This window comes from Scophthalmus maximus, chromosome 2, assembly GCF_022379125.1.
Source record: "Scophthalmus maximus strain ysfricsl-2021 chromosome 2, ASM2237912v1, whole genome shotgun sequence".
Lineage (NCBI taxonomy): Eukaryota > Metazoa > Chordata > Actinopteri > Pleuronectiformes > Scophthalmidae > Scophthalmus > Scophthalmus maximus.
This window is the reverse complement of record NC_061516.1, coordinates 16,679,558-16,694,038: the sequence shown is the minus strand read 5'-3', so window position 1 is coordinate 16,694,038 and position 14,481 is coordinate 16,679,558. Positions and strand designations below refer to the sequence as shown.

Here is a 14,481-nt window from a genome sequence, read left to right as displayed (position 1 = left end):
GGGGGCAGTAGTGAGCATGTTATCTGGTTGTTAAACTTGAAATGTAGCGCAAGTACCACCAGACAAGTGAAACACTTCCGGGGTCGGTGAAAACATGGCGACTCACGCCGGGCTCTCAGCGCCGGCTCTCGGTCGCGGTGGCGTCCCCGCTGCTCCGCCGGTGGCCTCGGCCCAGGCCAACCTGTTCAGCCCCAGGGGGGCGGACGGTTGGCAGCACGGGTCCCAGTCGGACGCCGAGAAACAGTTTTCCCGCTGCGCCGCGAAACTCCGAGCCCTGCGAGCAGACTCCCGCCAGCTCAGAGAGGAGCTCAATCAGCTGTTCGACCAGCTTCTGTCCGAAAACTACAACAAAACCTTCTACCCCAACATCGACATCCGTCCAAAGGTAACGGACACGTCTTGTGGAGAAGCCCAACACAACTTGTGATACTGTGTTTGTGTTGTAAATACCCCAATCAGGCGTTTCTAACTTTTGTGTCTACTGCTGCCACATGAGTGACCAATGTTTATAAATGTATGAATACAAAGTCATCCAGGTATTCCGAATAAGATAATGACTTACTAATAATGGGTGGTGGTGGATCAGGAGATTAGTTGACAGTTCACTGCAAAGGTGAAGTGAAGTGTAAATGGTGAAAACCACATCCAGTTTGCTAATATCCCTGTATCTGTTATAATAAACTGAATATCTTTTGATATGGTTTTATACGGTTGTATACTGTTGTTGACACAAGGCGTTTCTTGATCACGCTGAGCATCTTCGTTTTTCCGTTCCAGGATGTTTGTACTCTGCTGAAACATGCCAGTGGTCTTGTGCCGCTGAGCCAAGAACACTTGGTCATCAAACTCTGCCAGTTAATGCATCATCTGCTCAATCAGCTGAAGGTAACAAACAACTGATCTTCAGTAACAGTAGAGCTCTGCCTTCACATACTGTAATGTACTGACTGTTGATCTTACTCTTCTGTTCTCACTGATTTTTTTTCTTTTGAAGGTAATAATGGATGAACAGACATTAGATGTATTGGTCAACTATACCGCCAGTGCCTTGAAATTGTGCAGTACTTGGACACACTCGGACGTGCTCCTGGCTCTCTCCACAATAGTGTATGGGAATGGATCTCAGTGCCACCAAGTGAGTTATATGTTAAGGCGTTTTGAAAGTGTCGTTGATGAATTCAACGGCTTTATTGTCGTTGCAGTGTACAACCAAATGAAGTGTCCCAGTGGTACAAAAGTACATAAGTCACGGGAAGTAGACTTATTACGGTCTATAAAAATAAATAAAACGAACATTAAAAAGTGTAAAACATTGGTATTAAAACGGGGGTATATGTACTTATCTTGCGCATCGTTGTAACAGTTTTAGGACTCTTTGAAGCGCTTTCCTAAATTTAACTATGATTATTTACATTGTAACTTATTCTCATTCATAGCACCTCAGTGACTTACTCGTTGAAGATGGCATGCTTCTGCAGTACAGTGCTCCATCTCAGCCAAATATGGAATTGCGTCGTGTGGCTCTCATCTGTATGGCCAACATCTGTCTCAGGTAGGCTTTAGCGTCCTTATAAGTCTTTGCCAGTGGCCATTTGTGTCGGCAGCCAGTTTGTAGATTACATCAAAACATGAGTAAACATGAATGGTCTTGTCTCTGAACCAGTTTCTGAAGGGGTGTTTTGAAAAGTGGGAGTTATTGTTCACGACTCCCAATCTATTAGGCCAGAGTGAAGGAATTTGGAGATTTTGGTGGAGCAAAGGTGAAACCAGCAAACTTTTTTCTGAACTGCTACTGCAACATAATTCAATACTTCCTTGATCACCCAAATATGAATGTGGACTCTGATCTTTTTCTTAAATACCTAGTAATAGTATTGCTAGTGTTTTCTTTCTACGTAAATGAAACTTCTTCTTGTTTGTAATTGTTTGCGTGGTTGACTGGATTGTTTCTCCTCAGGATCCCCGGTCAGCCCCTTTTGGATGATAAATACAAAAGTGTTTGTTTCGGAGTCTTCCTGAAAACACTGCAGTCACCCAGACCTCTCGACACCGATGAGCTCTTCTACTGCTTGGTACGAATTATTGTGTGTTGTATCAAGAATTTCAGTGGGAAAAAAGCATCAACTCTGTCATAGCCGAAACCAATACCTGCCCCCGTCTCCTCTGTGCAGGTGATCCAGGCGGCACTAAAGGGACTTCAGTGTTGTCTATCAAGTGGGAAATGGAAATTTGGGGGAGGGGAGGAGCTCGGATCTGTGCTGGCCACACTTAAGGTGCAAAACTCTACCACACTTATTTCCACAGATTTTTCGTTTACTTTATAATTTCTTTCCCTTTTCAGGAAGAAACACTACATGACCGTTGATTGTGTTAAGAAATTGGAGATTTTGTACATGTATTCCGCAGAGGCTCATGTTCCAGGCAGTTCCGGGTGTGAATGTCGAGTGGCCGTCTGTGCTCTACCCAGCGCCTCTTCCTCAGTATGAGGGTCATTCTGCACCAAAACCTGCTGAACCACAAAAACCCTCAGGACCACCAAAGGATGTGGCAGTACCAGGCAAAACGTCGGGGGTAAGATGAGCCTCCAATTTTTTTCGTTGCTCTCAATTACAGTAAGGACGATATTAAAATCACTAGTGTCTCTCCTTCAGAATAAAAAGAAGAAATCCAGAGGAAAGGGGAAGAAGACTGGCACTGAGCAGAGCAGAGGGGATGATGGAGAGGAAGATGATAGAGTGGCAGTGTCTGCATCTCAGAAAGGAGGTGGGGGAGAGTTCATGTCTAAAACTGCCGCCCCTTCTCTCTACCCGTCCTGGAAGGTAAACAGCTCTGACTCAGAGTTTTCCGACGCCGAGGGCAACGCACAGAGCAAATTAAGGTAGAGAAAGATGCTGCTCATGTCCTTCCATGTCGCTTTTTTGCTCAATTCTTTGGTACAAGCATGCTTTGTCACTTTGTTTTCAAGTGAGTTAGATATCCTTTTCTGGGTTCTTCATTCTGCAATATTTTTACTTCTCAGAATTTATCATGGGCGTGTGCGTCAGGGAGCTCTGCACTGTTTGCAAGCGGTGGTGAAAGGTGTGGAAAAACGTACACTGTACGGGTACTGGTCTTCCTTCATACCTGAAGCTCCTATTGGTGGACGACCATCTCTCACTCTGCTCACAATCATATGCAAGGACCCATCGCCAAAGGTACAACAGACCCTCACTCATGTTATACTTCTCCTCAACATATACAACTGTGAAAACCTCCCTCTCTCTCTCCCTCTGCCCCAGGTGCGCGAGTGTGCGCTTCAGGTATTGTCAGCCATGTTGGACGGCTCCCGTCAGTTCCTGGCTGTGGCTGAAGATACGGCGTCTCCCCGTACATCTTACACGCCTTTATCCTTCTCGCTGGCTACGGCCGTCAGAGAACTGCACCGTGCTCTGAGTCTGGCTCTGCTTGCTGAGACTGCTCCTCAGACACTGACTCAGATCATTAAGGTATGAAAACATGCACTTGATTTAAAAAAAAAAAAAACTTAAATTTCGTGTGTGATATCACCTTTTCTTTGCACTGATTTTAGCATTTGCAGTCGAGTTGCATTATGGGTAATGTAGGCAGGTATTGACTAGGAAAATCATGTGTAGAATGACAAAGACGATGTCTCTGGTTCTGCATCAAATTTTTTTCTATTGTCAACAGTGTTTTGGAATTTGGGAAATATTATTTATTTATAAGATTCAACAGCCGAGTTTGCTGCCCTGTGAGGTTGTGATCCTCATTTTACATCAGAAAACCAAATTGGTGGATGGATGAAAAATGGACTGACCTCCTTGCTATTAACAAAATAACAATTTAAAGCTAGGTCTATTTACTCAAAGGCAAACACGGCTGCTGTTTCCAAGGACAACAGGGAAGTGTCAGGCTCAGCTCTGCTTTTCATACGTTTTGATTCTTATAATATGCAGTAATAAAAGTAGTTTAGAGTGTGAACCAAACCATCTTTATTCATATTATCCACACCATGAATATAGATTGTCAAGATATTTCTTGCTGGACTGACAAGCAATCACCACCTAAAAATGACAACTCCCATAGTTTTTTACAGTATAGAGTAACATGAGTATGAACCTTATTGTGCTGAGAAGATGCCTAGCTCACATATGTGGGTGTTTGTTTTCTTAACAGTATGTCTCCTCTTCTCCTGTGTGTTAGTGTCTGGCTTTTCTGGTGGCCAACGCTCCGTACCACCGTCTCAGACCTGGTCTGCTCAGCCCGCTTTGGAAGCAGATACGTTCTTATGTGCGCTACCGAGGTCTGTTAGTGCTCACTGTGTATTCGTTACTCGTCAGTAAATTATGCTTCTTTTAAACGACCGTTCTCTGTCTTTAGACGCAAATGTACGCGTGTCGGTCCTGACACTTTACGGCGCTTTGGTGACGACTCAGGCTCCTCTCCCTGAGGTGCAGCTCCTCCTCCAACAACCGGACAGCGGCGGCGGCAGCAGCAGCGGCTCCTACACACCGCAGGACTCGGCTCTCAGCTGGCGACAAAGATGTGGAGAGTCCTCGCCGTCTCACACACCTGGCACACCCTCCAAGCGCAGCTCGCACACACACTCACCCAACGCGCTCCGAACACTGACGGGGGAGGACAGCGCACCACCGTGGCTGCTGCAGCTGTGTGTGTCGCTGGTGACTCAGCCCAGAGAGGAGCAGTCCGACAGCGAGGGAGGGGGAATGGGAGCAGGTGCTGTTTTGGAGCCTTCCCCTGTCCGAGTTGAAGCACTACAGGTGAGAAAATAGTGGGTGAGACAGAAAATAATAAAAGTGATCCCCAAATTCTGAAATCCGCAGGTGATTAAAAAAAATATATATTTTTATATATATATATATATGTATATATAATTTTCCTGTGTCACTGTGTTTCAGGTCCTGTCCCACCTGGTGCGTGGCTACTTTTCTCTAACCCAGGCATGTCTGTGTGAGATTGGGCAGGTTTGTGCACGCTGCCTCGGGGAGACGGACCCCAACATACAACTGCACGGAGCAAAGGTAAACACCTCCCATGCATTTTTTTTGGCTGCACTTATGTTAAAGAATTACAGATGGTTTGAAATGGATTGTGATTGCTCAAAATGACAAAAATTTACAAACTAATTATTATTACATAATTAACAACCAGGAGGTCAAGATCTGAGCACTGATCCCTATGTCTTCGACTTCTTTTTAGTTACTAGAGGAGTTGGGGACAGGAATAATCCAGCAGTACAGCCAAGACAACAAAGTGCCTGAGAGCTCACGGGTGCCCATGAGCCAAGTAAGTACAAACTGTCTTATACTGTATATACTGTATCAGGCTAGACAATCGTATTTCATGTTGTGTTTTTTGTGTGTGTGTGTGTGTGTGTGTGTTTGTGTGTGCTACAGGTGGTACAGTTTTGGTCAGACGTGTTGAGCGGTCCGCTGAATAGAGCGCTGCAAAATGAACAGCATCCCACGCTGCAGACGAGCGCCTGTGAAACGCTGTCCTGCATCCTGCCACAGGCCTTTGCTCAGCTGCCTGTGAGTGTCACTCTGATTGAAACTCTTGTGTTTCTGCATAGAGAACATTGAGCTCCGTGAAAGCAGTATGTCATATTGGTCTCAGGACAAGATGCAGCTGATGTGCATCACTGTGCTGTTGGGGCTGACCTACAGTGAAAAACATCTGGTGAAGACGGCAGCGGTCAGGGCTCTGGGGGTCTACATACTGTTCCCCTGTCTGAGGAAGGTAAAAGAACGGCGACAAAAAATGAATAAAAAAACTACAAAATAAAAACTACAGAGAACACGTTTCTGAGGCTGTGATGTCTTTTTCAGGATGTGATGTTTGTGGCAGACACAGCGAACACTGTCCTCACCGCCCTCAGCGATCGATCTCCAATCGTCCGCGCCAAGGCTGCCTGGTCTTTAGGAAATCTCACAGACACACTTATTGTCATTATGTAAGAAAAAACACTGAGATCTGGATAAACGCTTTAGAAATCACACTGTGTTCTTCTTTATAATGTTACATTAACATAATGTGATACTTTTAAAACATAGATCACTACTTACCTTGCTTATCTACAATGCTTACTTTCATCATGTTATTAACAAATAGGCTTTAAGAATTTATAATACACTCACTAAATGATTTAGATAAAACCAATACGATGTAGTGTTCAAGGTCTTTATCCTGTAATCTGTTTATATCCTGTCTGTCAGGGGGAGCGTAGGTGTGGACATCCAAGAAGAGTTATCAGACATGCTACTGCTCAAGATGTTGCAGGCAGCCACTCGAGGAACAACTGACAATGACAGGGTGAGAGCTTTCAAACTTTTACTCACAAACGATCAAGCGGTTAACATTTCTTTGGTTATAGAGGTATTTCAAAATGCATCCTTTTTCTCTCAGAATGAACACAGCTGAACAAAACTCAGCTGTGTCTTCTCTGCATGTTGATTAAGCCAAGGCCATGAAAAAGAAGCTCAAATGCCCCTTTGCGTTCCAATGAAGATTTAAATATCTGCCATGTGATGACGTAATTTTTTAAGTCGTCTTTTTTTTATTGGCTCTCATCGCCTCGATGTGTCTTCTCTCAGGTGAAGGCTAATGCAGTGCGAGCGCTCGGGAATCTGCTTCATTTCCTGCGACAGAGTCAGCTGACCAAGTCTACTTTCCAACCACCTCTGCAAGACGCTGTCCACGCTCTCGTTCAAACTGTCCAATCAGAGGGCACGATGAAGGTCCGATGGAACGCCTGTTACGCCTTAGGGAACGCTTTCAAAAACCCTGCGCTGCCGCTCGGTAAGTCTTTATTCCCAAGGGCTAAACCTGGGTTTGTCCTTAGTATGAACTGGTGAACACGTATGGTGATGCTTCCAACCAGGATTTGAAGGAATGGTAAGATATTTTGGGAAGAAACAACAGGATTCAAACAGGAGCCGGCGTGCTCTCATAATTGAACATTTGAGCAAATGCGCTTGTTTGCCTTCTTGCTGAGATTTAGGAGAGGCGATACCACACTCAAGTGTCTGTCCACTAAATATGAAGTTAGAGGCAGCAGGCACTTCGTCTACCTTACCACAAAGAACTGAAACTGAGAAACGGCTATCCTCTCATCTAACTCTCTCCAAGAAATTGAATAAGCTTATTTTGGGATTAATTGATTGGATGTTGCTCACGTGTCAAACTCAGTAGTTAATGTATGTGTCTGTTTTACTCTCAGACTCAGCGGTGTGGTCTTGCGACGCGTTCTCTGCCCTCTGCCACGTTGTCACTTCCTGTAAGAACTTCAAGGTGCGAATCAAATCGGCCGCGGCCCTGGCAGTTCCCACCCGCCGCGGCTGCTACGGGGACACAGAGAGGTTCGGCTGCGTGTGGCATTCACTGGCCACAGCGCTGGAGAACAGCGAAGACACCAACGACTTCTTAGAGTACCGCTACAGTGCCAGCCTGCGACACACGCTCTCACACGCTCTGCTGCACCTGCTCAGCATCAGCCAGTCTGAGGATATGCCCGCCCTCGGGGCATCGCTGGAGAGCGAAGAGGGGAAAGCCATCAAAGAGCATTTGCTCAGATACCTCAGAGCAGAGGAGGGAGGAGGAGAGGGGGCGGAGGGAGAGAAAGACACGGGAGGGAACAGTTTCAACACTGAGCAGAGAATCGGACGTCTGCAGCTCACTCTGACCAGACTGAGGGAGCTGAAGGCTGAAGGGGAAGGCGGGGGAGGGGGAGAGGAAGAGAGTGGTAAAGAGGTGGTCCTCAGGTTTCTGGAGGATTTGCTCAAGACCTGCGAAGAGCAGTAAAGAGTCACAGCTACAGCGCTAGCTTTCAGAAAACTACGCAGTGATACACTGTGCTATAAGGAAACGATTCAATTAATGTTGTTCTCAGTTTATACAGAGGAAATGTTTAACCATAAGTTAATCACAATATGTAACAACAAAATAAAAAATACCAAACAAGACTGAAATGTTGAAATGACATGAAAAGAACAAAGACGTAGAGAAAGATGAGCTGTTAGAAATAATAATTGAATAAAAACAAAGACTTGAGAAAGAGCCACAGTAAATGATTTACCTACATTACCATGTAGTTTTCTGGAATAATGCTTTTAAATGTTTGTTTAAATTCTCTTTTTGCATTCCACAATTTAAATCTAAAAATTTAAGTGTTAAACCACAAACTTTAAAAAAAAAAAGCAGTGACTGAAAGCAAAGACATAAGGTGATCTGAGGACATCACAAAGAACGTTCGTGAAAACTCGAGTCCATGCAGGTTATTTTTTTATTTTCTTCTTGAGATTTGCAGTGGCCTTTTATAATGTCTTCTTCACCTAATTGCACTTTCACTCTTGCAGTGATTATCACCTGATACTCGATATGATGTAGTATGAGATGAATTGTTTTTTGACTTTGAGTGACATATTTTGATGATATGAATATATGTTCTTATGTAACATAATTTACTTGTCCAAGTTGTGAGCCAAAGGATTCATTGTAGTCCTTGTTTTATGTGAACAGTCAAAACATGATTGATTGCAAAAAAAAATCTGTTCATTTGTGATTTTTCCATTTATTATTATATTATGTTTGACAAATATTCTTGATGCCATTCATATTGAATTACTGTTGCCAAGCCATATTTTGAATTATAAAGTACAGTACATTATTTGAACACAGTAATGAAGATGCTCACTGGACAGACAAAGTCAACAATAAATACAATGATTTCTCGCGTCAAGAGTTACTCTGGTTTACAAACAGTAAGTGATGATTTCAGAGGAATATTATGTTGGTTCAGTCTTACATGATGCTGTTGCCCTGAATATGACCTGAGATTTGAAACAACTATAACATATAGATAGTAACAACTTGAATGCGTTCAGGTCACTTTCTTACCTGTAAAACTGCCAGTTCCTCTCCCTGCGACGCAAAATGAGACATTTCAGTCTTAGATGTGCATGAATCCATTTTGACCACTAAATGCACAACCACCCCTCAGTTTATACATTTGTAGCATGTGATACTGAACTTGTGTTCACCAGAGGATGCAGGGCATGTGGCATTATGAAAGTGAAGGGCAGTGATTTAATGAGCAATTGTTTAACTAATTTTGTATATACATAAAGAATTAATGGGCATGTCTCACTTTTAATGGAATTAATAACACATGGCACGTATAACACATGTCATACACCAGGGCAATTCAAAGTGATTTACAGAGCAAGGAAATATAAAACATAAAAGATATACAGATTCACAATATAAGAGAAAAAATACATAAGGTAAAATTCACAATTACACATGGCAAAAGTGCACAAAAAATGTCAAATCAAGTTTAGAAATAGATTTGCAGTCATTACTGGGTCTGGGCTTGTCTAACACCATTGGAGGTTATTCCAGGTTTGTGCTGCATGATGATAACAAAACATCGCTTCATTAAAACTGACAACAGGAGTGACTGATCTTTTAGCTCATTCTGTCAAACACAATCCAACTGGTATTTAAACTGAGTGATGATTGAACTGACATCATCACTCACATAATTCACATGGATGGAGGAGTTGAGAGTTTGAATTTGACTCAATCTGTTTTCAAATGTGGAAGAATTGTAAGAGTTTTACTGGATCTGGTTATGTCAACAAACGGCCGCTTGATTCTACTGTATGCATCAACAGTGTTAGGTGCAGCCAGTAGGGGGCGGCGGTAGTCGATAGGGCTCGATTAGTGATGTCTGGATCGGGCAGCTCAGGGAAGAGACCACGCTGCTGGAGGAATGGACGCGTTCGACTTGTTTAGGAAACTCGGAGCTGGAGCTAAATTCGACCTGAAGAGGTTTGGCCAAGACGCAGCTCGGTTCAAGGTAAACGTAACACACGTAGCGGGTGATACACTTCATAAAAATAACGTTTAACCAACCACGGTTTAATGTACTTTGAATAACCCACGTTAGTAATAGCGTGGACGTGTTTTTCCGGATGTGTCGTAATACGTTTGCAAGATTTGGTGCCTTAATATCGCAACACGAGATAAACGCTGGAATACAGTATTGTATATTGCACATTCAGCGTGTCGCTGTCCTATGATGTAGGTTGTCAGATCTCCGGGAGGGGAAGCCTCGTCAGATGCTCTCTCTGCGATCGATTACTTTGGCACAGGAGCAGCCAATGGAGCCCAGAGCAGGACCACAGTGCTGGAGGATGAGGAGGTGGAGGACGGAGGAGGAGAATCTGAGGAGGGAGGTGAGAGTGGAGAGTCTTATGAAGTAGTCAAGAGGAAGCGAGAGGATGAAGAGAGGGGCGTGAGGACGAAGAAGAAAAAGAAAAAGATGAAAAGAATCCAGGTGGATGTGGAAGGTAAAGGATTTGACTTATTAGTTCTGACCACATGTTTTGAAGTTTCCAGATGTTCCAATTCGTTAACATACACTTACATTTTCCTTTTTGGGTGCCATCCCACACTGATCTGTGTAATGTGTTTGCCATGGAAACTTTACATCACAACAACAGCATGAGATGCTGTTCACAGTGAATGCGATGTCGCCGTCCATCTCAAAAAAACTCACTGCCGTTTTTTCTGAAGCTGGAGGCAGTCAGCTGAAAGACACAGATGGAAGTGGCATCACCTGGACATCCTCGCTGGACAGAAAGATACAAAACCTGCCGGGTGAAGAGAAGGAGAAAAACTCCCTGAAGAGGCTGAAGCATCTGCATCAGGAAAAGGTCCTTGCAGAGACACGGCTCACAACACAAAGAAACTGTTTGATAAATGGATTTCTATTTGATTACGACAAATGGAAAAAAAATGGTCTGTCAATGAAATGCTCACCGAGGCCCCTTCCCCTCTGTCTTCCCCTCTAATTTCAGGTGAACCGTGTTCGCTCTCAGCACCGTATAAATGTTCACGGCTGCGACGTTCCCGACCCCGTGTGCACATTTGAGGAGCTGCAGTCCGAGTATCGACTACACCCGCGAGCCCTTCAGAACCTGAAAGACGCAGGGTTGAATTCCCCGACGCCAATACAGATGCAGGCGATACCGCTCATGATGCATGTGAGTGCAGACGCACATATTGAGTGGTTTGAAAACAACAGCCCGTGGGTTTGATAACATTTCAGTGTGACTGTTTTTTCTCTGTCAGGGTCGGGAGCTCCTCGCCTGCGCTCCCACAGGGTCAGGAAAGACTTTGGCTTTCTGTCTCCCGCTGCTCGCCCACCTGCAGCAGCCCGCCAACCTCGGCTTCAGAGCTGTGATTATCTCCCCGACCAGAGAACTCGCCAACCAGGTACACACTGACACACACACACACACTAGTCACTGTTTGCAATAGTGAAAGTTTCAGGTAGATCACAGACGATATTTTGCTTGTATTTCAACACCATGTCATCAGTGTCGTTGTGTTGTGTTCAGACTTACAGAGAGCTGCTCCGTCTGTCAGAGGGAATGGGATTTAGAGTTCACATCATAGACAAAGCTTCCCTGGCAGCCAAGAAATATGGACCACAGTCGAACAAAAAATATGGTAAGAACAGCAAATGTGTTCGCTGAAGAGGTCCGTCTGTTGCCCCTTGCTCATTGTTCACATCCTACCTTTCTGTGCACAGACATACTCGTCAGTACTCCAAACAGACTCGTCTTCCTTCTCAAGCAGGATCCTCCAGCTCTCGACCTCAGCAGGTAACATTTTCATCCGCGGCTCTTGAACATTTTTGAGACTCTGCCTAGACAAATTTGGAAATAAAAAATATATATATATTTATCTGACACTGATTGTCGTTTTGTGTTGGTGTCCAGTGTGGAGTGGCTGGTGGTAGACGAGTCTGATAAGCTGTTTGAAGATGGTAAGTCGGGCTTCAGGGAGCAGCTGGCAACAGTGTTTCTGTCCTGCTCTGGTTCGAAGGTGCGCAGGGCTTTCTTCAGCGCCACCTGCACTCCGGATGTGGAGCAGTGGTGCCGTCTGAACCTCGACAACCTGGTGTCGGTCAACATTGGACACAGGTAATGACTGACCTGTGACACTTCCTACTTTGATGGATTTCAATTGGCTTTTTCTCCCTGACTTTCTCATGAAATTATTATAATCTTTTTTTCCTTTTTCTCAGAAATACTGCTGTGGAGACGGTGGAACAGGAGCTACTGTTTGTCGGTACGGAGAACGGCAAACTGGTGGCCATGAGGGACATCATCAAAAAAGTATGGACACGTCGAGGATGTAACTTCCTAAGCTTGTTTTCTAATCATTTTTGTACTAGATTATCCCACAAACATTAGTTTGACTATCCAAGGGTAAGAGACATTAAGATTAAAGGACTTTCTCCTTGTTTTGTTTCAGGGTTTTCTGCCTCCCATGCTGGTGTTTGTTCAGTCTATAGAGCGAGCACGGGAGCTTTTCCATGAGCTGGTGTATGAAGGCATAAACGTAGACGTGATCCACGCAGACCGCACTCAGCAGCAGGTGAACACAGACACTTAATACACGGTGTTGGTCGTCTCTGTATCACTGGAGATCTGCGTGGTTTATCCTTCTCCCCTCTGTGGCTTTTCTGTTTTCAGAGAGACAACGTAGTGAACAGTTTCCGCTCCGGTAAGATTTGGGTGTTGATCTGCACGGCTCTGCTCGCCAGAGGAATCGACTTCAAAGGAGTCAACCTCGTGCTGAACTACGACTTCCCCACCAGCGCTGTGGAATACATCCATCGTATCGGTTAGTTTAATGTGATCATTGTGTATTTGGCTTAGATGATTACGCAATTAGTCAATTTTAAACATAAATCTTGTAGCCAACATCAACAGAATAAAGCATACCAAGCTATATTGTAAATAGTGGCTCTAATCCTGTGTTGGCTCCTGTAAAATGCATTTCTCCTATTTATTTTTATGTTTTTACCTTGTCTGCTCTTCAGTTCTGTCATAATATACAGTATCTTTCTGTTTGCTGTTCCTCAGGTCGTACAGGCCGAGCTGGACATCAGGGAAAGGCCGTTACCTTCTTCACAGAAAACGACAAACCACTGCTACGCAGGTATGTGGATACAGTACATGAAAGTGTCTGCAGTAGTTATGTTATTACAGTAACATGTTTTGGGTTACATGTGTTGGATTTAGTTCACTTTTCCCTTACCATGTTACATACATTTTTAAAAATCCAATTATCTACATTTTTGCCAAAACATGTTGCGGGAGAACATGTACAGACTCCCGCAAGAGTTTTCTATGAGATTAATTACAATTTCCTTCTTCTCTGAATATTTTTCTCTTTAAAACAGCATTGCTAATGTCATAAAACAAGCCGGCTGTCCTGTACCAGATTACATGATTGGCTTCAAGAAGATACACAGGTAAAGGAGCTGAATGATGATGATGATGAATTTTAACCTTTACCAAAACATTTAAAAGTTTGTTGATTCATTTCAGTCATTCAAGGTTTAGTTCTAATAGTCCATCTGAATTTGTTTGTGTTTAGCAAAGCGAAGCGCAGACTTGAGAAAAGGCCTCCCAAGAGAAGCACCATTTGCACAACGCCTCATTTCTTAATGAAGAAAAAGGGCAAAGTTCAAGGACAGAAAGTACAGAAGCAAGCAGCGGACGGAGAGGATAACGGAGAAGCCAAGACTTCAGAACAGGGACTAAAGAAGAGAAATAAAACGCCAAAAGAAAAGGGAACAGAAAAACACAAGAAGGCGTCACAGACGACAGGACCAAATTCCTCCGGAGCAAAGTTTAAAAAGTAAGTTTGTTGTGGATTTAATTTCATTAAACTATCATATATCAATGCAAATGTATGCAATTAGTGGTCTGAAATAATCATATTAACTAGATCTGTTTTATGCCATGAGAGAAGACCTTTCATCTAATAATGTGCTTTTCAACCCGAGTGTTTGTTTGAGAAATTAGATCCCTTAAATTAACAGATAAAATGTTCTATTCTTTCTTTCTTTCTTCTCTTCACCAGGAAGAAAAATAAGGCACAAAAGAAATAGAGGAACTGGTACAAGAGGACTGATATGAAAATGAAATGTTGATGTTTTTTTTTTTCATCCTATGGTGTGATTTACTACAAGGATTTCTCAGAGTATCGGAGTTTAAAATAAACTGTTTTATATATAGATGTGTTGTTTTGTTACATTTGCTCACCTGCAACTTGAGACACATTCTAACAAACATTCTTCAATAAAAAACATGAAGACTAACATGATTGAGTGATGAATTAATTATATTTACCGAAAATATAGAGCCAACGTCACTGATGAAGAGAAAGGCTTGAAAATATTTCATGTTTACTGCCCATCATTCACATCACAATTTTAAAGAAAAATTCAAAAAGAAACACAACCCCACTTTACTCTATTAGATTAAATTATTGAATAGATCCATTCTACTTTACATGTTGGCTTGATTGAAGTTATTGTGATTCAGAGCTCATAGAGGGGAACAAATAAGTCCTGAATCCAGCAGTTGAAGGTGAATT

General features: G+C 43.3%; 2 protein-coding genes across 2 annotated transcripts; both read left to right on the top strand.

Annotated features, from left to right (window-relative positions):
- Positions 1-82: 82 nt before the first annotated feature.
- Positions 83-8,755, top strand: heatr6 (HEAT repeat containing 6). The gene is made up of 20 exons (XM_035626668.2): positions 83-385; positions 778-885; positions 995-1,135; positions 1,437-1,552; positions 1,958-2,072; positions 2,172-2,273; positions 2,407-2,571; positions 2,652-2,878; positions 3,020-3,194; positions 3,279-3,485; positions 4,201-4,300; positions 4,378-4,778; positions 4,917-5,039; positions 5,218-5,304; positions 5,415-5,549; positions 5,635-5,757; positions 5,847-5,971; positions 6,234-6,330; positions 6,612-6,816; positions 7,238-8,755. Exons 1-20 carry the CDS (start codon positions 95-97, stop codon positions 7,816-7,818), a joined length of 3,624 nt encoding a protein of 1,207 aa, XP_035482561.2. The 5' UTR covers positions 83-94; the 3' UTR covers positions 7,819-8,755.
- Positions 8,756-9,716: 961 nt separating this feature from the next.
- ddx52 (DEAD (Asp-Glu-Ala-Asp) box polypeptide 52) lies at positions 9,717-14,203 on the top strand. The gene is made up of 15 exons (XM_035626932.2): positions 9,717-9,877; positions 10,106-10,370; positions 10,597-10,736; positions 10,881-11,066; positions 11,155-11,298; positions 11,424-11,535; positions 11,618-11,690; positions 11,808-12,011; positions 12,116-12,206; positions 12,346-12,468; positions 12,567-12,717; positions 12,960-13,035; positions 13,280-13,351; positions 13,477-13,740; positions 13,966-14,203. Exons 1-15 carry the CDS (start codon positions 9,791-9,793, stop codon positions 13,991-13,993), a joined length of 2,016 nt encoding a protein of 671 aa, XP_035482825.1. The 5' UTR covers positions 9,717-9,790; the 3' UTR covers positions 13,994-14,203.
- Positions 14,204-14,481: the final 278 nt, after the last annotated feature.

Bases quoted from the DNA above. Each gene is read 5' to 3' on its own strand.
- ddx52 (XM_035626932.2), top strand. From the start codon at position 9,791: ATGGACGCGTTCGACTTGTTTAGGAAACTCGGAGCTGGAGCTAAATTC. The intron at 10,737-10,880 runs GTCCTTGCAGAG...CTCTAATTTCAG, and splicing joins AGCATCTGCATCAGGAAAAG to GTGAACCGTGTTCGCTCTCA. The intron at 12,012-12,115 runs GTAATGACTGAC...CCTTTTTCTCAG, and splicing joins TCGGTCAACATTGGACACAG to AAATACTGCTGTGGAGACGG.
- heatr6 (XM_035626668.2), top strand. From the start codon at position 95: ATGGCGACTCACGCCGGGCTCTCAGCGCCGGCTCTCGGTCGCGGTGGC. The intron at 386-777 runs GTAACGGACACG...TTTCCGTTCCAG, and splicing joins ACATCGACATCCGTCCAAAG to GATGTTTGTACTCTGCTGAA. The intron at 6,331-6,611 runs GTGAGAGCTTTC...GTCTTCTCTCAG, and splicing joins GAACAACTGACAATGACAGG to GTGAAGGCTAATGCAGTGCG.